We start from the raw sequence: 26,479 nt of genomic DNA on the forward strand, positions 1-26,479 counted from the left end.
GGACGGAGAATCGAACCGCGGACCATGTAATTTGTAAGTCAACACACTATCCACTGAGCTATGTGGCTGTTATCATCATCAATAGACAATTATCCACATAAGATATATTTATATAGCATAGCTTGCGGCGCCCACGAGCCGATTAAACACACTTTATTTACCAGAAACATACATTTAGTTCGGCACCGTGGAGCAGTGGTTGCTACGTCCGCCTTGCATGTCAAGGGTCCTGGGTTCGATCCCTGCTTCGACCGAACACCAAAAAGTTTTTTTTTTATATATATTCCAGATATGTTCGGAAGATTCCGAAAAGATGTTCAACATTACATACTACTATATTAAATTTTTACTATGAACTGTAAAATGTATCTTATTAAAGACTTAAAGTTTGAAAAGAACAGTGCCTGATATCAATGAAATGGACTGTGTTGTTGGTTCAAAAATATTTTTTTTACTGAAAAAATCAAAATTGTGTAAAAAGTATTTTTTTGGTGATAAATGTTTAAAATTTTCGAAGCAATTAAAAAAACTCTAACAAAAGAAAAACGTTTTCGGTACACGTTTTCCAAACGTTTTTTTTCTTTGCGTGTGATTGAAGTATATCCCATACATGCATTCCGAACGCATCAACCGCTTCTTCAGGTGTCGAAAAATTTTGGTTCTCTGTTGGGAATAAAAAGAAGTCATTCGGTGCCAAATCACGACTATACGACGGATGATCCATACAGTCGACTGCCGTTTAATTGGGGCAAAGAAAAAATACTTTCCTCCGGAACGAAATTTTAGACCAACGAAATTCCCCTTTCTTATAAAGTATTTCCTTTTAGAGCAGATAAACCTGAATTTATGATAAATGTTTCAACGATTTTCTATAAAATATTCTATTTTCTTTTAAAGAAAACTTTGCTTGTCTGAAATTTCGTTCCTCAGAAAAGAAAACTCTTCTTTCAGTGTACGCATAAATCCACGATTCATCACCTGTAACGATGTCATAGACATATTTCGAAGAAGCTCGATCGTATTTTTGGAGCATTTCTTTCGACCAATCGATACCGTCAAGTTATTTTGACGGTGAAATGTTCATGCACACCCAGAAAAAAGTGCCTTTGAAACTAAAGGAAAAAATTTTCATCAATATAGTTTATCCATTTTATTTCCATTAAGGTAAATTTTTGTGAAAAATAATAAAATTTACTCGTTTCAGTAAAAAAATCCTAAACTGTAAGCAGTTAGGAATAGTTCATTAACTAGAATAAGGCATGGAATTTTACTCATACTATTTTCTTCGCTGGGTATAAGAATTTACTACTGAAAAAGAAAATTTTATTCACCGATAACAAAGCATTCGTAAAAATAAACAAAAACCGAACTAAAACCAAGTTTCCTCAAAATTAGTAAAATTTCTTATAAAATGATAATTGCGACTTCCTTTATAATAGAAAGTTTTTCATACATACGAACAACACTTGGCATAGAAAAATATTTTAGTTCGTTCGTACTAAGAAGTATGCAATCCTTTCAAAACTTAAGGAAACACACTTGTTAGAATATAGGAAATTTTCCTAAATTTCTATTGTCTACCTGTAATCGATACCTGTCATCGTAATCGATGTGTTTGCGCGTGGGTGTAATCGATATATTTGCGCGTCGGTTGTTTTTTAGTTGGAATCGCGTTGTTTCGGAGAGATTGTTAAAAAATAATAAGGTAAAATAATATAATAAATAACAAATAAAATATGTAAAATATTTGTTATTTTAAATTAGTGAGAAAAAATTTCGTTTTTTAAATAAATCTATCAATGTTCGTGATAGTGTATAAAGAAAGAAAACACCAGCAGAATAACAACCCTTTCATTTGTCTTCATTTTGGAATCTTCAATTATCAGGTAATATTCAGTGACGCTAACCTTTTGCAACAAAAATGTTTTATGATTTTTTATATTTGTAGCTATTGAAATTGTAAAAGGAGGACAAAATCGTTAGGCAGCAACTTATTAAAAGTGAAAAGTACAAGAAGAAGAAAAAGTGCGTTTTACAGTTGATAATATCACACGGAAATTGGAAATAGTGGAATAATAAACTAATATTTCAAAGAGATTCGATGCTGTTGATTCTTAATAAATATATTCAATATATTAATAAAACATGTCTTTTATTGAAGATAAAGTTGCTTATAGAAATAAATAAAATTGTATTTAAAAACGAAGGTAAGCAGTTCTAATTATGATGTAAAAGTTTTACCACAAATGTGTAAGATTTGTCCAAATGAATGAAAAAATTTCAATAAAATCACTCCATATATGAATTCAAATTAGTTAAATTTTTTCATTCTGTAGTATAGTGGTACATAAATATAGGAAAATGTTAACTAATATATGGAATACATTATTCCTAATTTCTACGAAAATCACATCGTTCAAACAAATAAAAATGGCTTTGGCGCTATACGAAGTTCAACTTTCTTCACAATGAGTTCATTTTAACTTAAAGAAGGGGTCACTTTTTTCTGGGTGCAGTATTGAACGCTAGGGCCCAATCCAGAAATATCGAAGACAACCCTCGTAATTCGCAAACACACATATATAAATTGGTAGGCAGGGAATTAAGTTGGTTTTTGATACGAAAATCGAACATAGTACCTACACTGAAAAAATATTTACGTGATATTAAAGATTGCGCGACCTTAAGTTTAGGATGCGAAATTTACAAAATATTAAGGACAAATTTCTTTAAAATAATGGGATTTTAATTAAAATAAAGTTTAAAATCTTTGCTTCAAATTTTTTTCATTAAATTTAGGACACAAATTTTGTAAATTTGCGTCCCTCCGTTAAAGTGACATGCCTTTGAACTAAGGCTAATTTTCCTTAAAGTAAAGAAACACATTTTTGATTTAAAGGAATTGTCCTCGCGCTAGGGCCCAATCCAGAAATATCGAAGACAACCCTCGTAATTCGCAAACACACGTATATAAATTGGCAGGCAGGGAATTAAGCTGGTTTTTGATACGAAAATCGAACATAGTACCTACACTGAAAAAATATTTACGTGATATTAAAGATTACGCAACCTTAAGTTTAGGATGCAAAATTTACAAAATATTAAGGACAAATTTCTTTAAAATAATGGCATTTTAATTAAAATAAAGTTTAAAATCTTTGCTTCAAAATTTTTTCATTAAATTTAGGACACAAATTTTGTAAATTTGCGTCCCTCCGTTAAAGTCGCATGCCTTTGAACTAAGGCTAATTTTCCTTAAAGTAAAGAAACACATTTTTGATTTAAAGAAATTGTCCTCAAATTAACTGAAATATTGAAACGTTAGATTTAAGATAAAAACGCTTCAAATATAGGCTAAGACTTATTTTGAGGCTTTAGCGTCTTTGGTTAAAAGTTTTTTTTTTTTTTGGAATTAAGAAAACATTTTTTTACTTTGAAGTATCCGCTATAACTTGGATTTTTTAAACTGGCATTTGTTTGTACGTGAATACCTTTATTAATAAACCGCGAAAGGAGAATGAAAATTTGATAAATGAGATCTGTATCCTAATTTTAATTTTAATGGTCATACATTTAAAGCCTGATGGGTCGTTAAAATTTTTTTTATTTTAAAGAAGCCGCATCTTTGGCTCGGAATCCAAAATCCTTTAGGGAAGGTTAAAATCTTTGAATCCAAGTAAACTTTTTTTGGAGTGTAAGTGACAAAATCAAACATAGTACTTATGTGAGATTATACATTGCATAAAATATTGACCTAACATGAAAGACTATGCAAACTAAATTTTCAGACATGGAATTTACGCAAAACTAAGGATAAATTTCTTTAAAATAATGAAACTTTATTTAAAAGAAAGTTTATAATCTTTGCTTCAATTTTTTCTTTTCATTAAATTTAGATCACAAATTTTTGAATTTTTTTTTTTTTGAAATTTGTGTCCCTCCGTTAAAGTTGTAGGTGTTTAAAGTAAGGCACATTTTCTTTAAATTAACGAAAAGCATTTTAAATTGTAAAGAAATCTACAAATGAAATGATGTAATGAATCTTTAGATTTAATATAAAAAGACTTCAAATATAGGCTAATACTTTTTTGAGGATTTTGCATCTTTACTTTAAAGTATTGTTTTTTTTTTTTTTTTTGGAATTAGGAAAACATTTTTTGCTTTGAGGTATACACAATAATTTGGATTTTTAAACTGACATTTTATTGATTTAAAGCTACTTATATCCCTAAAAAATGTCTTAATTTAAAGAAGACGCATATTTTGCTCGGGATCAATGTAAACTTTTTTGAGTGTATATTTTATATAAAAACCATAGTCTTAATCTTACCTTAAAACATCAAATTTATTGAATAATTTGTGATGAAGATGTGTCAAATTATTTCCAGATAAATCCAATATCTGTAAGCTACCAGTTAAACTATCGAATGCCATTGGTAAAATTTCAGTTAATCCGCAATAACGCATATAAATTTCTCGTATTTTGGCCGGTTTGAAAGCATCATCCTAAAATGTAATTTTCAATATACTCATAAATAATAAATAATACATAAATAATGTAAATATGGTTAATTAATAACATTATGTAACAAGTAAGGATTTATTTTCAATAAGCTGATTGTTAATACTATACTGAAAAAAAATATTTACGTGATATTAAAGATTACTCAACCTAAATTTTAAGTTGAGCAATATGCAAAATATTAAGGACAATTTTTTTTAAATGATGAAATTTTAATTAAAATAAAGTTTATAACCTTTGCATCAAAAATCTTTTTTATTAAATTTACGAAATTTGCGTCCCTATTTTAAAGTCGAATGTCTTTGTACTAAGGCAAATTATCCTTAAAGTAAGGAAACGGATTTTTTATTTAAAGAAATTGTCGTTAAATGAACTGAATAGTAGAATCTTAAAATTTAAGACAAAAAAGCTTCAAATATAGGCTAAGGCCTATTTTGAGGATTTAGCATTTTTGGTTTAATTTTTTTTTTTTTTTTGAATTAAGAAAACATTTTTTACTTTGAAGTATCCGTTATAATTTGGTGTTTTAAAGTGTTATTTTTTTGTACGTCAATAGCTTTATTAATATACCGCGAAAGGGGAATGAAAATTCGATTAATGAAATCTTTTTCAATTTTATTGACCACACAGGTCGCTAAAAAATGTCTTTATTTTAAAGAAGCCGCATCTTTGGCTCGGAATCAATACAAAGATCCTTAAAGGAAGGTCAAAATCTTTGGATCCAAGTAAGTTTTTTTTTTTTTTTTTGAGTGTACTTAAGACTCTTGAGAGGCTTATAAGTAACTATTTTACAACTAACATTAATTTGAAATTTCTTTCAAACCTACTACACACACAAAGAAAAAATACTATCCTCCCGAACGAAATTGTAGACAAACGAAATTTCCCTTTCCGAAATTGCAGAATTTTTTTCTTTTCACAGAAAGGAAATTTCAATGACACCTTTTTATTGACATAACGAAAATGTTTCATTGACATAATGAAAGTATTCATTAATACTATAAACTATTTCATTGTTGAGTAGAAAAATCGTAACAATAACGAAAAGTTCATTATATTTATGAAATTGTTTCGTTGGCTCAATTTCAATGACAAATTTCGTTAATATTACGAAGCTTTTTCTACCAAGCTTTTTCGACATCACGACAAATTATTTAACGATTGTCTCTGATATGTTTTATTTAGTTTTAAAGAAGGTGTTGTTAGTCGAAAATTTCGTTCCTTTTCACAGGAATCCTCTAAGAATTCACTTACCTTCATTGTATGTATTGGATTACCATCCAAAAAGGTGCGATTGACAACATCAAAATATTTAAATGAATTTGGTGGCAACATACTAATATTATTGTATTCCAAGTGCAAATTGTCCAAATTAAGCTTTGTGTTGGCTCTAATATCATATGTCTCATTTCCGCTCAGTGACCATATCACATTATGTGATATGTCAAGGGTTCGCAGGCTCTTCAATGGACCCAGTGCATCGTATGGTATCTCCGATAGGATATTATCGGTCAACATTAGCTTCATTAGCCTTGGCATACCATCCACAAAGACATTAGGATCAATTTCAAATAAATTGTTGCCACTCAAATCCAATGTTTCCAATATCAAAAGGCCCGAAAAGCTATGTGGCTGCAATGATGATATGCAATTATCGCCCAAGAGGAGTGTCTGCAATGAATCCTCTAGGCCACGAAATGAATCATGCTGTATGTGGGTGATATGATTGTGACTCAAATCTAAATGGCGTAGTTTCTGCAAATGTCTAAATGATTTTGATGGTATTTCGACAAGATCATTTTGTGGCAGTATAAGTTCCCACAGCGAGCGTTCGAGTCCGGTAAAGGCGTCATCTGGTATTTCGGTTAAATGATTTCCCGATATTTTCAAACGATACATGCCAGTTGATTGCAGGAAATATGGTTCTATTTCGCGTAATCCTGTATTTTCCATATGCAGCATGAAAACCTTCAAGAGAAGTGATTAAGAGAGTATTGGTAGTATACCCAGGTGTTAAGTTGAAGGAAACATCATTTCGCTGTATTACCTTAGATTGATTCACCATTCTTGGCAGTGCAGGAAATGGTACATTCTTACAGTGAACTATTCCCAGATCTGTAGATGATTTCGAACACGTACAAAGTGAATTGTATGCACACGGTGGATATCTAGTCTCTTCCAATTCCCGATGATTATAAATAGATGCTCTCGCCAATGACATCCATATCATTATTATAAGGGTCACAATTATGAAGACATAACCGAATTTGAAAAAAAATTCCTGTAATACATAATTTACAAATAGTCCAATAACATTTTAGAATATAGTGCAAAATCGGTATGTTTATTATTATTATTACAAAGAAACACTTTTTACTGATTCAATCACGAAATTAATTGATCATATTAAGTTTTTTAATGAAATTGCTTCTACCACGAAAAAGATAGTCCCAAAGACAGATTTAATTAGAAAAAAAATTATACTTGATTAAAATATAAATTGATTTCATCGACACTTTCAATTAATGTTTTAATTAAGGCAGTTAATTATTTGTTGTATTTTTATTTATTTATTTATAATTTATAACTTTAGATTAAATCGTTTTCATATAATGTTATAAGAGACTATACTCTTTTTATGAATTTCCCGATTTTCTTTATTTACGTATTTCCGAACAAATATTTATTGTATTTTTATTTGGAAATATATTTTTTTTATTTATTTAAAATATTAATTAGGATTATTAATATTTTAAGTAGAAACATAAACATTTTCAATTAGTTTATTTATTTTTACGATTGATAAAAAAATTAATTGTATCAATTGTTTTTTTGACTACGCCATCGTCAATCAACTTTTTAGTTGGAAAAAATCCTTGTCCTATTTTTTTTTGTTTGTTTATTCAATAGTTCATGGAACGCACCACAAAGATGCAACCCTTTCCTAGTTACATTAGCATTAAAGGAGATTGCAATAACCTCTAAATGGGGTCTGAACCGCACAGAAAATAAGTCGATAGTTGAACTAACGCTAAATTTATTGTATTGTATTGTATTGTATTGGAAAAAAATTATTTGCTAGTATTTAAATTTTATTTTTTTCGAAATTTTCCACAGCTTAATGAAATCTTACTTTTTATACCCTCCACCATAGGATGGGGGTTATAAAAAGTAAGATTTCATTAAGCTGTGGAAAATTTTTTGGCTTGCGGAGCCTCTTTGAGAAGCAAATTTCATCCGATCCGGTTGAAATTTGGTACGTGGTGTGGTCTCTAACAACCATGCAAAAATTGGTTAATATCGGTCCATAATTATATATAGCCCCCATATATACCTATCCCCAGATTTGACCTCCGGAGCCTCTTGGAGGAGCAATTTGGTTGAAATTTGGTACGAGGTGTAAGCATATGGTATTTTACCAACCGTGCAAAAATTCGTCCATATCAGTCCATAATTATATATAGCCCCCATATAAACCGATCCCCAGATTTGACCTCCGGAGCCTCTTGGCAGAGCAAAATTCATCCGATCCGGTTAAAATTTGGTACGTCTCTAATAACCATGCAAAAATTGGTCCATATCGGTCCATAATTATTTATAGCCCCCATATAAACCGATCGCCATATTTGAGCTCCGGAGCCTCTTGGAAGAGCAAAATTTATCCGATCCGGTTGAAATTTGGAACGTGGCGTTAGTATATGGCCGCTAACACAAATACTAAAATCGGTCCATATCGGTCTATAGTTATATATAGCCCATCCCCAAACACACAAAAATTGGTCCATATCGGTTCATAATCATGATTGCCACTCGAGCCAAAAATAATCTACCAAAATTTTATTTCTATAGAAAATTTTGTCAAAATTTTATTTCTATAGAAAAATTTGTCCAGATTTTGTTTCTATAGAAAATTTTGTCAAAATTTTATTTCTATAGAAAATTTTGTCAAAATTTTATTTCTATAGAAAATTTTGTCAAAATTTTATTTCTATAGAAAATTTTGTTTCTATAGAAATTTTTATTAAAATTTTATCTCTATAGAAAATGTTGTCAAAATTTTATTGCTACAGACAATGTTGTCAAAATTTTATTTCTGTACACTGAAAAAAAATATTGTCGTGAGGTCAAAGATTTCATGTCTTTAAAATACGAATGCAAATTTTGCTTAGCATAGAAGACGCATTTCTCTAATATAAAGTTTTTTTCCTTGTCCAAAAGTCGATAAGCTTTTCAATGAAGTCGTATTGTCCTTATAATTAAGTGATTTCACTTAAAAATGTGTATCATAACATGAAAGAAAAAATGTTTTGGCTAAGGTCAACTTGACTTTAATAATTCAGAAAAATTCTTTAAATTTAATGAAATTGTCTTTAAATTTGTTGTCTTTTTGCATCTTGACTACAAAGCAAAATATCGTTCAAATATAGAACATGTTTTTCAACACTTTATTTTAAAGACGTTTTACTTGAAACATAGCATAATTTCTACTGGAAGTCGAGTCTTAATTTAAATTAAAAGTTGTTGTAAAATTAAAGTTGTCGTTAACTCGTTTTTAGAGGAATTTAATAGCATATGAAGAAAAAAAGCTTGAAAAATTAAAAATTAAAATTTGCTTCCTAGAAGCAAGTACACAAAACCCAAATTTAAAAGAGAATTGTATCTTAAAAGTATCCTTACTTGTATTCTCCGCTTCTTTGGCTCGGAATCAATACCAACATTTTCAAAGTAAAGACAAAATCTTTGGAACCGGGCATGCTTTCTTTTCAGTGTAGAAAATTTTGTCAAACGGAATTATATACGTATTTAACCGGCCTTTTTTTAGTTTAATATACGTATGGACTAACTTACAATTTAGAAGACGATGTTAGGATGTTTTAAGATACCTTGCCATCGGCAAGTGTTACCGCAACGCAAGTAATTCGATTGTGGATGACAGTCTTTAGTAGAAGTTTCTACGCAATCCATAGTGGTGTACCCTCCACCAGCTTCGGCCTGGCGGAACTTACGGCCGTATATACTTGTTTTTAAGTATTCCTCAAACATTTTATGAATTAAACGTATACAGTTCAATGACCGTACGTATAAGTTCAATATGAACTAAAGCAAAAAAATATTTTCGTACGATTCCCAAAAATAGTAAGAATGAACTACACTCATAGAAACAAATTATAAAATTTTTAGGTTATAAATTTTCCCAAAGCATATATAAGAACCAAAAGTAGTTTTTGGTATATTTTTGCACTGTAATATCCTTACAATCTCCTAATTGCGATCAGCAAAAAATTTGTTTGCTGTTGTGCACAATTTGATACAAATTCAGATTTTTGGGCAAATACTATAGATATTCTAAGTTGACATTTTTATTTGTTTCAGCCAACTAGCGTACACTGAAAAAATATATTTACGTGATATTAAAGATTACGCAACCTCAATTTTAGGATGCGCAATTTACACATTATTAAGGACAGATTTCTTTAAAATAATGAAATTTTAATTAAAAGAAAGTTTATAATCTTTGCTTCAAAAATTTGTTTCATTAAATTTAGGACACATATTTTGAAAATTTGCGTCCCTTCGTTGAAGTTGCATGACTTCAAACTAAGGCAAATTTTCGTTAAAGTAAAGAAACACATTTTTGATTTAAAGAAATCGTCCGTAAAGTAACTGAAATATCGAATCTATAGATTTAAGATAAAAAAGCTTCAAATATAGGCTAAGACTTATTTTGAGGATTTAGCATCTTTGGTTTAAAGTTTTTTGGAATTAAGAAAATATTTTTTACTTCGAAATATCCGTCATAATTTGGATTTTTAAACTACGTGAATAGCTTTGAATAGCGGAATCCTAATTTTAATTTTACAGATCCTAGATTTAAAGCGAGATAGGGCGCAAAAAAATTTCCTTATTTAAAAAAACCGCATCTTTGGCTCGGAAACAAAACCAAAATCCTTAAAGGAAGGTCAAAATCTTTGGATCCAAGTAAACTTTTTTTGAGTGTAATAATGTTTGCTATTTCAGCAAACAGTGAATGCTTTCCCCTTTTCAGCAGACGTTTTTCTGTTTTAGCAAACTTTTCTGCTGTTTCTACTAACACATTTCTTTGGGTGTACTGTGTGGTTAAAGTGGTCATGATTTGGCGCCAATGTTTTTTTTTCTTTACTTTTAGTTAATTTTTTCTTGTATGAGAGGATGTAATTTCGTGAATTGCAGTTAAAAAAATACAATATGACCTTAAATTTTCGGGTTTTAACAACGTTTTGGTGAAATCTCAATAAGTGGAGTACAATTTAGTTCAATTTTCGCGCGAGGTAGTCCACTCTTCCTACAAAACAGTTTACTTTTTTTCGGTGTAAAATATGCTATTATAGAAGCATAAATATGCTATTATAGAAGCGAATTACTAAATTCGTATTTCTCACAAAATAGTTAATTATTTCTTTAAATTTGAAAATGAAGCACCCATCTTGAACTTCGTATGGCAGTAAACACATTCTTGAAATTTTGAATTCTAGTTTTTTTTTTTCAAACTAAAAAATTTTCTTTAACAAGTGAAAAATATTAATTATGCCTGATAAATTTTCTTGAATTTGTCGAAAAATATTTACTTATTTTTTGCTGACATCGGCGTAATGTCAGTGTTTGTAATAATGTTTAGTTAAAATTTTCTATAAATAATTTAAATTTTCCAAAATTAACTTAAATTTTTCTTCCTTTTTTTTTCAGTGTATATGAAGGAGTCTATAAATATTTATGAACCAATGTGAACCAATTCTCGTGGTAATTAGGTAGTCAAATTTCAACCAGTTCGGATGAGATTTGTTACTTCATTAGGTTCCAGAAGTGAAATTTAGGGATCGATTTATAAGGGGGCTATACCACCAGAAAAAAGGCAACTAACATTTTTATAGCCGATTTAACTTTATTTTACTTCATGAGAATTAGTTGATTTTGGTTAAATTTTGCCAAATGTGAGAACATTTTTCTTATTTTAGTAAATATTTTCCTAAAACGAGAGAAGTTTAGAATTGAGTTCAAATGAGTAAACATTACTTAAATTGTGTATGTCTTGAACTTCATATAGCGCTAAAGAATTTTTAATTCCATTCTTCCAAAATATGATTTTTTTTAAACAACAGAAAAAAAATATTATTATCTTCAATTTGACAAAAATATTTAACTTAACAGTCATATTGCAATTACCAAAATATTTCAGTTAAATTTTTTTTTATTATAAACCTACATTTTCTTTAATGATGTGTTCACTTTTTCCTGGGTCTATATAATTAGAAAACGGATATGGACCAATTATTGCATGATTATTAGAAAGCATATACCGACATCCATTAGCTTAGCTAGACAATTTTCCTAGGGGGGGGGGGGGGGGGGGGGGGGGGGGGCTATAGCCCCCCTAGCTAAAACTTTATAGACTGAACTTATAGGTTCAACTAATGTTTTATTTCATAAAATTGAATAAAAAAATAGACATCAAAATAACTCGACAATCAATTTATAATAAAGCAACTAAAAGTACCCTACGGGGAAATTGGTGCAAATTGCCACTGACGGACCTATCACAGAACTGGTACCTGTGCTTCAGTTAGTTGCAATTTTCACATTTAGTGAAATAAAATTATCAGTATAACCTTTTGTTCGACTTATTTCAAACGTTTTTTTTTCATTTCGAGTTCGATTAGGAGCCCAAATTTAAAGAGATTTCTAAGAGTTTGTCCGAGACTGGTTCCTGAGGACCTGTTTATGGGTTGCTCCTGCCAAATTGTCCCAGGACCTGTCCTTTGGTATGAGTCCAAGACGCGTCCTAAAATGTAAGTTTACTCCGTCAATGACAAACCCATGTTAAAGTGGACGGTCCCTTCCATACGTTTTGATCAGAACTGGGACTGGTCCAGTTCTGTGGTTGATCCATTTCCCGTAGGGTAGTTCTACACTTTTCCCAGCGAAAAATTGGGAGTTGTTCTAAAGGCACAACTTTAAAAGCACTTCCAAAAATGTCTTCACAAAGAAGTTAACTATTTTAACTACACAGGAAGTTTTTTTTACTACATTTTTTATATTTTAATGCGTAATTTTTTGTTTTCTTTTTTCAAATAGTTTAAAAAAAGAGTAAGAATAAATAAAATGGTACAAATTATTCAAATTTTGCCAGAAAAATGCTAAATCCATTATAGAAAAATCGATAATATATGAAAATATTCGAGGGAAAACGTTTCAAACAAGCGTTAGAATGCATTAAAAATCATAAAATAAGTATAAAAATTATTTATTTGGGAAAATATCACAAAATTTTTAATTCACATTCAAAACACTGAATTCGGATCACACCTTAAGAAGTAATGCAAATTCATTGCAACGGTTGTTGAAACGGTGGACATTCGTTCTATGACAAGTTCATATTACATTCATCGCTTCTCCGCCAATTTTGTACCATTTCCAGACCCAAAAAGAACATTTTCACTTCTTTTTTGGCGACGCTTTTTTGCAGCATTATTAAGATATTAATTTATGAAAGAATAGTTTTAATATCAATTACTATTTTTTATTCAACTAAATCATAAGTTCAACCACAGCTTTATTTCATAAATATCAGACTTCTACCACAACCCAAGTAATTCGATTGTGCATGAAAGTCTTTAGTGGAACTTTGTGCGTTGTACGAGTATATACTTGTTTAATTTTTATAAAAGTGTAAAATCGTAAATAGGTTTTCAAATTCTGGGGGGGGGCTAAAATTTTTCTGGGGGGTCTAAGCCCCCTCCCCAGAGGCCTTCCTACGCCTATGCCGACATCACGTACCAAATTTAAACCGGGTCGTATGAAATTTTCTTTTCTAGGACGCCAACGAAAAAAACTGTCTTTTAATATACCTACTAAGCCTAGCAGAAAGTTTGCACCGCTAAAAAAATTAGGATTCTATCACGAAATTAATTGATCCAATTAATTTTTTAATTTATATTGTTTAAATCACAAAAATTATAGCATAGATCGATCATAGAATTAATTAGACTTAAAAAACTTTAAGGGATTTCATCGGCACATTCAATTAATTTTTTAACTCATTCAATTGAAAATAATTGATTTAGATAGCAATATTCAATTAATTTTTTAATTGGGACAATTAAATATTTACTTGAACTTCACCTCCTATTTTTAATTTTTGTTGAATGCAATTGAAAAGTGTTTTTTTTTTATTAAAATGCAATTTTTTTTAATTTTCTTAAGTATACTTATATATAATTTTTATAACTCATTTTCATTTTTCAAATTCTTCTTTATTAATTTGATTTTTAAATACAATTCATTTAATGAGATTTTATCACAGTAGATATTACAACAAATGAGACACTGGCTGGCAATATAAGCTATGTTATTTAAGATGCATATTATTAAAGGCAAAAACAGGTTAAAGACCTTTATATGAAATTAAACCAAAGTCAAATATTGTTGAAAATTAACATGCATGCAGAAGATTATCTAATTCAATAACCTAAAACAAACATATATTTTCAATTTGATAATTTAATAGTAAAATAAGAAATATTTTAATATACTCGCTCTACACAAGACCTTATCAAACAATAAGGGGAAGTTTCAATTTTGGAAAAATAATTTAAATTTAGCCTTTTGATGAAATCACAAATTTTCTCATATCCAGTTTCATTATGAAGTAATGAAGTAGAGTATCTCCAATTCTTTCCATTGATAATTTTTAAACATTTATTTTGTACAATCTGTAACTTCTCCAAATGGGTCTTTGCAGCTTTGTACCAAACTGGACATGCATATGTTAAAATAGGTCTTATGATACCTTTGAACAGTAGATTCTTATTTTTATGATTCAGCAGAGACTTTCTACACAAAAGCGGCCACAACGACCTTAACGATTTTAGCGATTTGTTACGGATCTCTTCTAAGTGTTTCCCATAAGATAATTTTTTATCTAATGTGACCCCCAGATACTTGACACTATCAGCAACCGCAATCGTTTCATCTCCAAACTTAAGCCTTCGATTCGGCTTCCTTTTAGGGGATTTATTATAAGGAAAAATAATCGCCTGCGTTTTACTGGGATTTATTTTAATCTTCCATTTCGAAAAATACCTATTGCAAGACGCCAGTCCTTTTTCCATTTTCTTCAAAAGCGCTTTAGTTACCTTACTAGTAGTAATAAGCGCAGTATCATCTGCATAATAAGCAACTTGCATGTACGATGGAGGAGAGAAATCCGATGTGTATATTGAGTAAAGCAAAGGCGAGAGAACGGAACCTTGTGGCAAACCAGTAGAAAGAACTTTTTCGTCCGAGTTGATGTTGTTGACAGATACGATAAAAGATCTCCCATCAAGAAAATCAGAGATAGTTCTGCTGAGATAATTTGGCACGTTTCCTCGAATTAATTTATAAATAAGACCCTTATGCCATACAGTGTCAAAAGCTTTTTCTATATCAAGGAGGACAAGTCCTGTAGATTGTCTATTGCGTCTGTTGTTACCAATAATATTTCCAATTCTAGTGATTTGATGCACACAACTATGACCGCTTCTGAACCCAAACTGCTCATTACATAATATCGAATTGTCCTCCGCGAAACTGAAAAGCCGTGAATGGAGAGTTTTTTCGTATACTTTGGAAAGATTACTCAGTAAGCTGATGGGCCTATAATTTCTCGGGTCAGTTTTCGATTTATTTGGCTTATGAATGGCAATAACCTTAGCTTTTTTAAAACACTCAGGAAAATAATTTAGCGAAAGACAACTGTTGAAGAGCAATACCAAAAGTTTTAGTGCTTTTTCAGGCAACTGCTTTATCAATACATTTGATATGCCATCAAATCCAGGAGATTTAGACGCTTTAAGGCCAGAAATTATGCTCACAATTTCATTAAAAGTGATACGATCAATAGCATCAGGATTGACTTCTTCCTCAAATAGACTTTTAACACACGATTCCACTTCAGCATCAATAGAATGCCTATAACCTGAAGTAATATTATTTGCACTTATAAATGTATCCGCCAGCACTTGAGCCTTCTCCCGATCAGAAATTATTTTAATGTTGTTTTGAAGTAGAGTGGGAATCGTGATATTTCCTTTACCACGCAAACTTCTACTGATCCTCCAGAATGACTTATCTCCAGGTTTTAAATTTGACAGCAAACTGGTCCATTGCTTGTTACGGTACGTCCTAATCTGCTCATCAATTAATTTTTATAACTTTATAATATTTTATAAAAGATAATTGTATCAGTTCATTTTTAATTGGGAATTTTTGATGATATTTTTTTGTGTATATGTTATTTCAGCAAACTAAACAAAATACACTTGCAATTTTTCAAACACATAGTGAAGTGGTTCTAATTTAATGAATTTAGTCCTTGTCAAGTAAATCCTTTTTGCAACCACTGTAACTTAATCAGCTTTTCCCCAAACTGCATTTTTTCTGCAATTTGAACGACAAAGAAACCATACAAGTTGCTAACATTAAAAGCAAATTGCATTAGTAAATCTATTTGTGTTATTTGTAGACGGTTAAGTTGGGAGTTTACACTGAATTCCAAATATGTAAGCTTATAGTAGCACTTTTAAGTTTTCACTGAAAATGGTCTTATTTCCGTGAATACTTTTATATATATATATATTTTTTTTTTTAATTAAAAAACTATTTTTACGTGTATCACTTATTATCTTCTTAATATAACAAAAATAAATTTATTTTATATGATTATTAAATTTTATAATACACACCATTTTCGATAATTAGTTTGTTTTGTTTTCACTATTACTACATAAAAAATTGTATCAAAATCGTAGCGTTCACAGTAAGAATTTGAATATCCTTTGAATCCTTTGTTATATCCTCTGATTAATCGAATTATCCTTTACAGGACATGTTATTACAATACTATCTCTTATTATAAATTTTTTTTCACCAAAAAATTATTTCCGCTACTGTGCCAAGGCACATCCGAACCTTAGCACACGTAAGGTATTTCTGAACGAGAATTTCTTCAAATATGAACTCAAATAAACCAAGATAGGGTCACAACAAGCGGCTAATTGGATTGTACCACATTTCAATGAATTAGGTGGCTATTCGAAATTAGACGTTGTTCTTCTTCCCTAAATGTTGACAATGGTGATGACGATGTTTGAATTTGCCATTTCCGTTTTAGATTTACCGCTAAAGTTGACTAACCTTAAGAGAGCGCATGCTTTGCTCAATGCATCTGTTGCTCTCTGTCTGGACGCATGTCCATGGAAATTGTTTAGAAATTCTCGAATCGCCTTAAGAAATTTTGTAAACAATCAACAAATATTAAATTAAAACACACATGCTTAGGGAGATGAAAATATCTGCATACTAACTACACTCAAAAAAAAAAAACCCAGCCAACTGCACTCAAATCGATGATTTGACAGTGGCATAGGAAAAGAGGTATGTTTGTTTCGAATTTATTTCGGCATAAGCCGGCTATCATGCAAAACCTTTTGGAAGGTTCAAGTGTGGTTCTTTGTTGGGTTTAATGAACTGCCTGAATTTATTGTGATAATTGGTTGATAGTTTTGCTGCAAGTAGAGGATGCTGATGAGGAATGTGGTAATTCCGAAACGTGCGTCCATCCAACCATCTTGCAGTCTATAGGGCTTTGCCCAAATAAATTTGACAAACATTCTTTTCCTCTGTTAATTAAGCTACACTTGTAGTTTAGTCAATGTATGGTTTTAACCTGAAATCAAAAAAACAACAAAACAAAACGAAATAAAATTTTGACAAAATTTTCTATAGAAATAAAATTTTGACAAAATTTTCTATAGAAATAAAATTGTGACAAAATTTTCAATAAGCAATAAGTTGGTTTTGTTCTTTAAAAACAAAATTTTATTTCTATAGAAATTTTTGTCCAAATTTTATGTCTATAGTTTTTTGTCAAAATTGTATTTTTTTAGAAAATGTCCAAATTTTATTTCTATAGAAAATTTTGTAAAAATTTTATTCCCAAAGAAGATTTTGTCAAAATTTTATTTTTATAGAAAATTTTGTCAAAATTTCATTCCCAAAGAAGATTTTGTCAAAATTTTATTTTTGTAGAAAATTTTGTAAAAAAAATATTTCTATAATAAATTTTGTCAACATTTTATTTCTATAGAAAATTTTGTCAAAAATTTACTTCTATAGAAAATTTTGTCAACATTTTATTTCTATATTGAAAATTTAATTTCGAAAAAATAATGTGAAGTACCTCGTAGTTGGAGGAATATTTGGGAACATCTATCAAACCATCAACAATTCTACCAAACTACCTAACAGTAAAAAATCTACCATTTTTGGTAGAATTCTGCCAACCGTGATCTCGGTACCCAAGAATTCAAAACGCGAGATCGGTCTATATGGGGGCTATTCCAATACACAACATATTCGGCACAACTATTTTCGGATTTAAAAAAATCTACATATCCATTTTCCGAGAAATAGGATATAAATTGGTGTTTCTAGAAGCCCAAGAAATCAAATCTGGAGATCGGGGGCTTTACCAATCCATGGAGCAATACACGCCATATTCCGTATAGGTACCTTTAGTCTTAAAATACATCTAGATTTCCAATTTCCAGAGAACTGCAACCGGTGGTATTTTTTCGTATTGCAATTTTACCCACAAAATGTCGGTGGCAGTGAGTAAGACACCAATTATCGTGCGATCTCTTACATTCATACAAATGTAAGAAAAAAACAACACCAGTATATACCACGGATGGAAAATACAATTTTTAAGAAAGTACAAAAAAGGTATTTTTTGAGCGGAAATGTACTTTTTACTAAATTTCAACAAAAATTTCACTGGAAAATTATTGTCAATTTTCTATATAAATAAAATTTTGCAAAAATTTCCTATAGAAATAAAATTTGTACAAAATTTTCAATTGAAATAACATTTTGACAAAATTTTCTATAAAAATAAAATTTTGCAAAAATTCTATATAGAAATAAAATTTTGACATTTTCTACCGAAATAAAAAATCGATAATATAGAATAGCATTCTTTTTTCGACTAAAACATTCTTGAAGTTCAACAAAATCCTGTTTTTGACTATGTCTTTTACAAAATCGAGATTTTCTTCCCACATGAACATGCCTGTTTTGCCATATTTGTAAAAGACTATTAGCAAATAAGGTTGATAAATACTTTCTCAAAATATTAAAATATTTTGTCAAAGCTATTGTACCATAAATCTGATATCGACTCAAAAATGTCTACACAAAAGGTACTAAATCGTTCGCGGGGGTACTACGGTACTGACCGGGGTGAAAAAGTATTGAAAAAAGGACTATAGTACTGCATTTTCCATCCCTAGTATATACCCATATTCATTTGCAGTGTTTTGCGGTGTGGTAGTATACATACACTTAAGAGTGATTGCACTCAACAACAACAACTACCAGCAGTTGGTATTAGCTTAAGAGAATTGAGAGAATACCAAACTGCTGAGATATCACACCAATTTGTGTGATTGTTTTCGAGAGACTCATACTAACAACCACTGGCAGTCGTCCGTTGGATGCGTTGGATATTGTTGGTTGAAATTCATTTTACCAATTGATGTTTTAAGATTGCAAATATTGGTGTTTACTAAATACACTGGTCGGTTGCGGTACATCGCAGCCGTTCTCTGGTTCGGACTATATGGGGGACATACCAAAACATGAACCGATTCACACCATATTCGCACACCTTTTTGTGATCTTAAAATACCTCTAGATTTTCAATTTCAGGCAAATTGGACCAAAGCGGGGATGTCGATTTATATGGGGGCTGTATCAAGACCAGGAGAGATAAAGTCTATCTTCGAAATTGGCCTGCCTACAAACAAAAAACGAATCTGTGCCAAATATCAGGACGATAGCGTCACAACGATTTCAATAAAATTTGGCACACTTGACTACACTACTAATTGTACTCCTAGTGCAAAATTTCAACCAAATTGGGGTAAAACACTGGCTTCTGGGACCGTATTAGTCCATATCGGGTGAAAGATATATATGGGAGCTATATCTAAATCTGAACCGATTTCAATAAAATTTGGCACACTTGACTATAGTACTAATTTTTCTTCTTTTGCAAAATTTTAAGCAAATTAGGCTAAAACTCTGGCTTCTGGGGACATATAAGTCTATATCGGGCGAAATATATATATGGGAGCTATATCTAAATCTGAACCGATTTCTTCCAAAATCAATAGGGTTATATTCTGACCCAAAACACATACTTGTGCCAAAATTGATTGGACTAAAACTGCGACCTAGACTTTGATTACAAAAATGTGTTCACGGACAGACGGACATGGCTATATCGACTCAGGAGCCCACCCTGAGCATTTTTGCCAAAGACACCATGTGTCTATCTCGCCTCCTTCTGGGTGTTGCAAACATATGCACTAACTTATAATACCCTGTTCCACAGTGTGGCGCAGGGTATAACAAGTACATACGGCCGTAAGTTCGGCCAGACCGAATCTTATTTACCCTCCACTATGGATTGCGTACATCCAAAAAAAGTGACCCCAACGTGGAAGAAATTGTAGGTTTATTTTAGAAAATTTTAACTAAAATAGTTTTCTAATTGCAACATGTTACAAATAAGTTAATACTTTTTGTCAAATTGAAGAAATTTTTTTATAAATAATTAATTTTTTTCTGTTGTTTAAGAAAATTTCATATGTTGGAAGAAAAAATTGGATTTAAAAATTGTTAAAATGTCTTTAGCGCTGTACGAAGTTCGAGACAGGTACAATTTTAGTAAAATTTACTCATTTGAGAGACTTATGAACTCCATTTTAGGAAAATATGAACTATTTTATTTTTTAGTAAAATTGTGCACTATATCTGTATACAACTTTTTTTCTTATTTTTAGTTCACGTCATTAAAGTTAGCCAAAAAATTATTCAAATAAGCAACATTTACTCATATTGTGCAAAATTTAACTAAAGTCAACTAATCTTCATGAACTAAAATAAAGTTCAGTTGGCATTAGAGCCCCTTTTTTCTGGGTGTAGAAACTTCTACGAAAGACTTTCATCCACAATCGAATTATAATACTTACCGATGGCAAGGTATCTTATCGTCTTCTAAATTGTAAGTTAGTCCATACGTGGTATATATTAGACATAAAAGGGCAGATTAAATACGTACACTGAAAAAACAGTGAACCCACCAGGAAGAAAACTTTCGGTTAATTTTAGCAAATTTTGAATATTTGTAGAAAATTTTAACTAAACAGTAATACAAACGTTGGCATCACGCCGATGTCATAAAAATAAGTAAACATTTTACGAAAAATTCAAGAAAATTTATTAGACACAACTAAGTTTTTTCACTTGTTAAAGAAAATTATGTATTTTGAAGGAAAAACTTGGAGTTCAAAATTGCAAGAATGTCTTTAGTGACATACGAAGTTCATGATGGACGCATTTTTGGTAAAATTTACAAATTTAAAGAAATTCTGAACTATTTTGTGGAAGACACGAATTTAGTTAATCTTTATGTTTCATTTGAGTATATATTTTCCCTCGGTTTTAGTTAATTTAACGAACGTACACAAAAATTATTAGAGTAAAGGAAACTTTCTCCAAACATAATAATTCCATGAACTAAAATAAAGTTAAATTGGCTTTAGTGAAATAGAGAGTTCCCTTTTTTTTAAGTGTATATAATTCAGTTCTTGACCGCTATATATAGTCCACAAATAATTACGAAGCGGTATGAACTTTTGCGCGGTACTTAGATAGCCAGAATTGAAATATGCACTGAAAAAACAGTGAACCCACCAGGAAGAAATCTTTTGGTTAATTTTAGAAAATTTTGTATATTTTTAGAAAATTTTAACTAAACAGTATTACAAACGCTGACATCACGCCGATATCACAAAAATAAGTAAATATTTTTCGAAAAATTCAAGAAAATTTATTACACATAAGTAATTTTTTTCACTTGATAAAGAAAATTTTGTAGTTTGAAGGAAAAAATTGTAGTTCAAAATTGCAAGAATGTCTTTAGTGACATACGAAGTTCATGATGAACGCTTTTGTAGTAAAATTTACAAATTTGAAGAAATAATGAACTATTTTATGAGAAATACGAATTTAGTAAATCTCTATGCTTAATTTGTGTATAATTTTTTCCCGTCTTTTAGTTCACTTATCTAACGTTCGCAAAAAATTATTAGAGTAAATGAAACTTTCTCCAAATATAATAATTTCATGAACTAAAATATAGTTAAATTGGCTTTAGTGAAATAGTGAGTTCACTTTTTTTTGAGTTTGGGATCGGTTTATATGGAGGCTATATATAATTATGAACCGATATGGACCAATTTCTGTGTGATTGGGATCTGTTTATCTGAGGGCTATACAGTGCTGCCGCTACTACTTCAATCGAAGTATTTTGCTTCATTTTCACAAAATTTACTTCGTCACTCCTTCTTCCAAAAATCTGCTTCACTTTTTGTTCTTTTTAAAAATTTTCCCCATATTACCTAATTGTTTTTCCTATTCCTTTAATTACGATGAACATAGCGGTTTTAATCATTGAATTATTAACCGATGTGGACCAATTTTTGCATAGGTGTTAGAGACCATATACTTACACCATGTACCAAATTTCAGCCGGGTCGGATGAAATTTGGTTCTCTTAGAGGCTCCGCAAGCCAAATCGGGGGAACAGTTTATATGGGGGCTATATATAATTATGGACCGATGTGGACCAATTTTTGCATGATTGTTAGAGATCATATGCTGAAACCATGTACCAAATTTCAGCTGGATCGGATGAAATTTGCTTCTCTTAGAGTCCCCGCAAGCCAAATTTGGGGGTCTGTTTATATGGGGGCTATACGTAAAAGACCGATATGGCCCATTTGCAATACCATCCGACCTACATCAATAACAACTACTTCTGCCAAGTTTCAAGTCGATAGCTTCTTTCGTTCGGAAGTTAGCGTGATTTCAACAGACGCACGGACGGACGGACATGCTCAGATCGACTCAGAATTTCACAACTACCCAGAATATATATACTTTATGGGGTCTTAGAGCAATATTTCGATGTGTTACAAACGGAATGACAAAGTTAATATACCCCATCCTATGGTGGAGGGTATAATATAATGAATTCTATTGTTTTGCTTTCAAAAATGTATGCTACTTCAATTTTATTCAATCTACTCCACTTTTTTTCCAAAATCTACTTCACTCAATTTTTCACTAGCGGCAGCACTGGGGCTATATATAAATATAGACCGATATAAACCTAGTTAGGCATGGTTGTTAGCGGCAATATACTACAAATTTTTGCAAGAGGCTCCGGAGGTCAAATCTGGGGATCGATTTATATGGGGGCTATATATAATTATGAACCGATATGGACCATTTTTTTCATGGTTGCTAGAGGCTATATACGTACACCACGAATTTTGCTACTCCAAGAGGCTCCGGAGGTCAAATCTGGGGATCGATATGGATCAATTTTTGCATGGTTGTTGGAGACCATATACTAACACCACGTACCAAATTTCAACCGGATCGGATGAAATTTGCTTCTCTAAGAGCCTCCGCAAACCAAATTTGGGGGTCGGTTTATATGGGGGCTATACGTAAAAGTGGTCCAATATGGCCCATTTGCAATACCGTCCGACCTACATCAATAACAACTACTTATGCCAAGTTTCAAGTCGATAGCTTGTTTCGTTCGAAAGTTAGCGTGATTTCAGCAGATGGAAGAACGGACGTGCTTAGATCGACTCAGAATTTCACCACGACCCAGAATATATATACTTTATGGGGTCCTAGAGCAATATTACGATGGGTTACAAACGGACTGACAAAGTTATTTGTCATTCCTCCATTCTATGGTGGAGGGTATAATTAATTAATCCACTTAAAAAATTAATTGATACAACTAATTATTGTGATTGATTTTTATTTTAATTAAAAAATTTGTTGAATCAATTAAATTAAATGAATTGAATATTTTTTGAAACTCAATTACAATTTTAATTGGAAACATTTTCGTGATATTTTTTCTGTGTATAAACTGACCCCAAAGATTAGACTTCTGGATATCATGGAGTAAGAAATTTAATCCTATTCGGTTGCAATTATCTAATTACCATGCGAACATTGATTAATATCAGTTCATAATTATATATAGACTCTTCTATATAAGCAGTTTTAAGATACCTTGCCATCGGCAATTTTTACCACAACATAAGTAATTCGAATGTGGATATACCAGTCTTTAGTAAAACTTTATAAGCAACCCATTGTGGAGGGTACATAAGAGTCGGCCTAGCCGAACTTTCGGCCGTATATATTCATTTTCTAGCGAAAATCAATAAATACAATTTTTGAGTATTAAACTATTACCCAAAGTATTTTCAAGAACAAAACATAGAAATCGATAGTATTGCCATTGAAGGTTGTTTGGTACAGTAAAATGTCTATTATTGTGTTAAATCTTTTCTCTGCAAAGGCGGAATTTAACGTCATTGATTGATTCTTTTAGGTTTTGTACTTTTTTGTACATGTTTAGGCATGGACATTCCATGTAAACTTGGAGTCTAGACGGCGAAAAAGAAACGATTCTTAAAGGTTGCACAAAAATTATTTGTATAGTAATACGTTTTACATTTGCACAAAACCTTCGTTAAAAGGCCAATAACACATGCCACATACATATGTATGTTTGCTATGAATAGGTTTTACAAACCTAAGTTCGTAATTGCTATTTTCGAAAACAAACGTCATTGAGAAGGTTCGTGGGAATATTCACGTTTGCGTTTTCGTTAAAAATGAAAATGTTGAATAGAACTCTTCGGAGGTTTGAAATGGCTATAAGGAACTACTTGATATATTATAGATCCAATTATGAAGGGCTTCGGACATGACAATTATTTAAGCTGAAATATGAAGACCAAAAGTATCTGCAGTAACAAATATAATAAAAGTAAAGGTATAATACATCAAAAACAAATTGGAAGTTCTTCTCTTCTAATATTAATTTAATTAATTTTCACTTCATTTATATCAAATATCTTCGTTTTATGCAATTTTCCTAATAAATTTCAAGTTTCAAAAATACTTCCAGTATAGGTATCATTGTGAAACTTCGGCCACAGCTTTATTATTATGTCAGAACTTTTTAATGATAAAATGGAAGTGATTGATGACGTTTTGGTATAGCCCCCTATATAGACCGATCTCCCGATTTTACTTTACTTACGATTTGGCTGAAAATTGAAATCCAAAGGTATTTTAGGACCAAAAGTACGTGTGCTGAAAATGGTGTGTATCGGTCCATGTTTTGGTACAGCCCCCATATAGACCGATCTCCAAATTGTATTTCTTTGGCTTATAGAAACCATAGTTTCTATCCGATTTCCTTGAAATTGGAAATCAAGAGGTATTTTAGGATCACAAATAGGAGTGCCGAAAATGGTGCCTATCGGTCCATGTATTTATATAGCCCGATATCGCGATTTTACTTCTTGGGCTTCTAGAAACCGTATTTTCCATCCGATTTGCCTTAAACTTCAAATACAGAGGTATTTTAGGACCACAAATAGGTGTAAAGAAAATTATGGTTATCGGTTCATGTGCTGGTATAGCCCCCATATAGACCGATCTTCGGATTTTATTTTTTGGGCTTCTAGAAAACGTACTTTCTGTCCGTTATGCCTAAAATTTAAAATCTATAAGTATTTTAAGATCACAAATAGGTGTAACGGAAATGAGGTGAATCAGCCCATGCGTTGGTATAGCCCACATATAGACCTATCTCCCGATTTTACTCCAAGCACAGTAGTTTTTATCCGATTTTCATGAAATTGCAAATCTTGTGGTATTTTTATACTTGTTAACACTGCAAAATTACGTGCTCTCTCTTTTGTAGCCGTTCTTAAAGGTTACAGAAGGAATAAAACAAAAAGAAATTTAAATTTTAAAACCTTGCTTGCATAAGAAACAGGGTTGCCACACTTTTTGCCAAACATCTAACTTTGATCTTTTTATTTTTGGCCAATAGGATCGACCACTGTGTGTAGGGACAAATAAAATAATGCAAATTTCCAAAAATAATCTTAAAAGTCCAGAACAAACTGCTAATAAATTTCTCGGCAGACATAGAATATGCGATAAAATATTTGCTAGTATTACTCAAAATGTCTTTATGTAGATAAAAGTCGAAAACAATATTTTTTTAATTAAAACTGAACGGATGTGAATCTGGTCCGAAGTTTTCCTCTGTCCCTTCCGGGGTGCATCTCCTCCAACACATAAAGACGAACGAAAACACACGTACACTGATGAGGCAGTTTCAAATATTGACCAGAACGCGAACCACTAATTTTCCTAAATTTTCTATAGAAATAAAATGTTGACAAAATTTTCTATAGAAATAAAGTTTTGACAAAATTTTCTATAGAAATAAAATTTTGACAAAATTTTCTATAGAAATAATTTTTTTTCGTTTTGTTGTCTTTGATTTTAGCTTAAAACCATTCATTGACTAAACTACAAGTGTAGCTTAACCATGCATTGACTAAACTTGTAGTTTAGTTAATGCATGGTTTTAAGCTGAAATCAAACACAACAGAAATAAAATTTTGACAAAATTTTCTATAGAAATAAAATTTTCTATAGAAATAAAATTTTGACAAAATTTTCTATAGAAATAAAATTTTGACAAAATTTTCTATAGAAATAAAATATTGACAAAATTTTCTATAGAAATAAAATTTTGACGAAATTTTCTATAGAAATAAAATTTTGACAAAATTTTCTATAGAAATAAAATTTTGATGAAATTTTCTATGGAAATAAAATTTTGACAAAATTTTCTATAGAAATAAAATTTTGACAAAATTTTCTATAGAAATAAAATTTTGACAAAAT

The 26,479-nt window shown here is 30.9% G+C and overlaps 1 protein-coding gene and 1 long non-coding RNA gene across 3 annotated transcripts in view; one reads left to right on the forward strand and one right to left on the reverse strand.

The window, feature by feature from the left end:
* The window catches only part of chp (leucine rich repeat containing G protein-coupled receptor chaoptin), a 63,096-nt gene extending 46,568 nt beyond the window's left edge, over window positions 1-16,528 (reverse strand). For both annotated transcript variants that reach the window (XM_075291899.1, XM_075291898.1), the window contains exons 1-4: window positions 16,282-16,528; window positions 6,570-6,803; window positions 5,777-6,490; window positions 4,331-4,506 (exon numbers count right to left, since the gene is read on the reverse strand). In XM_075291899.1, the coding sequence (XP_075148014.1) occupies window positions 4,331-4,506; window positions 5,777-6,490; window positions 6,570-6,803; window positions 16,282-16,284 (1,127 nt within the window). In that variant the 5' untranslated portion in view covers window positions 16,285-16,528. The remainder of the gene's footprint in view (window positions 1-4,330; window positions 4,507-5,776; window positions 6,491-6,569; window positions 6,804-16,281) is intronic.
* On the forward strand, window positions 1,759-2,144 carry LOC142219879 (uncharacterized). The gene is made up of 2 exons (XR_012717815.1): window positions 1,759-1,886; window positions 1,949-2,144. It is a non-coding gene; the product is annotated as an uncharacterized LOC142219879 (long non-coding RNA).
* Window positions 16,529-26,479: the final 9,951 nt, after the last annotated feature.

Source organism: Haematobia irritans, chromosome 1, assembly GCF_050003625.1.
Source record: "Haematobia irritans isolate KBUSLIRL chromosome 1, ASM5000362v1, whole genome shotgun sequence".
NCBI lineage: Eukaryota > Metazoa > Arthropoda > Insecta > Diptera > Muscidae > Haematobia > Haematobia irritans.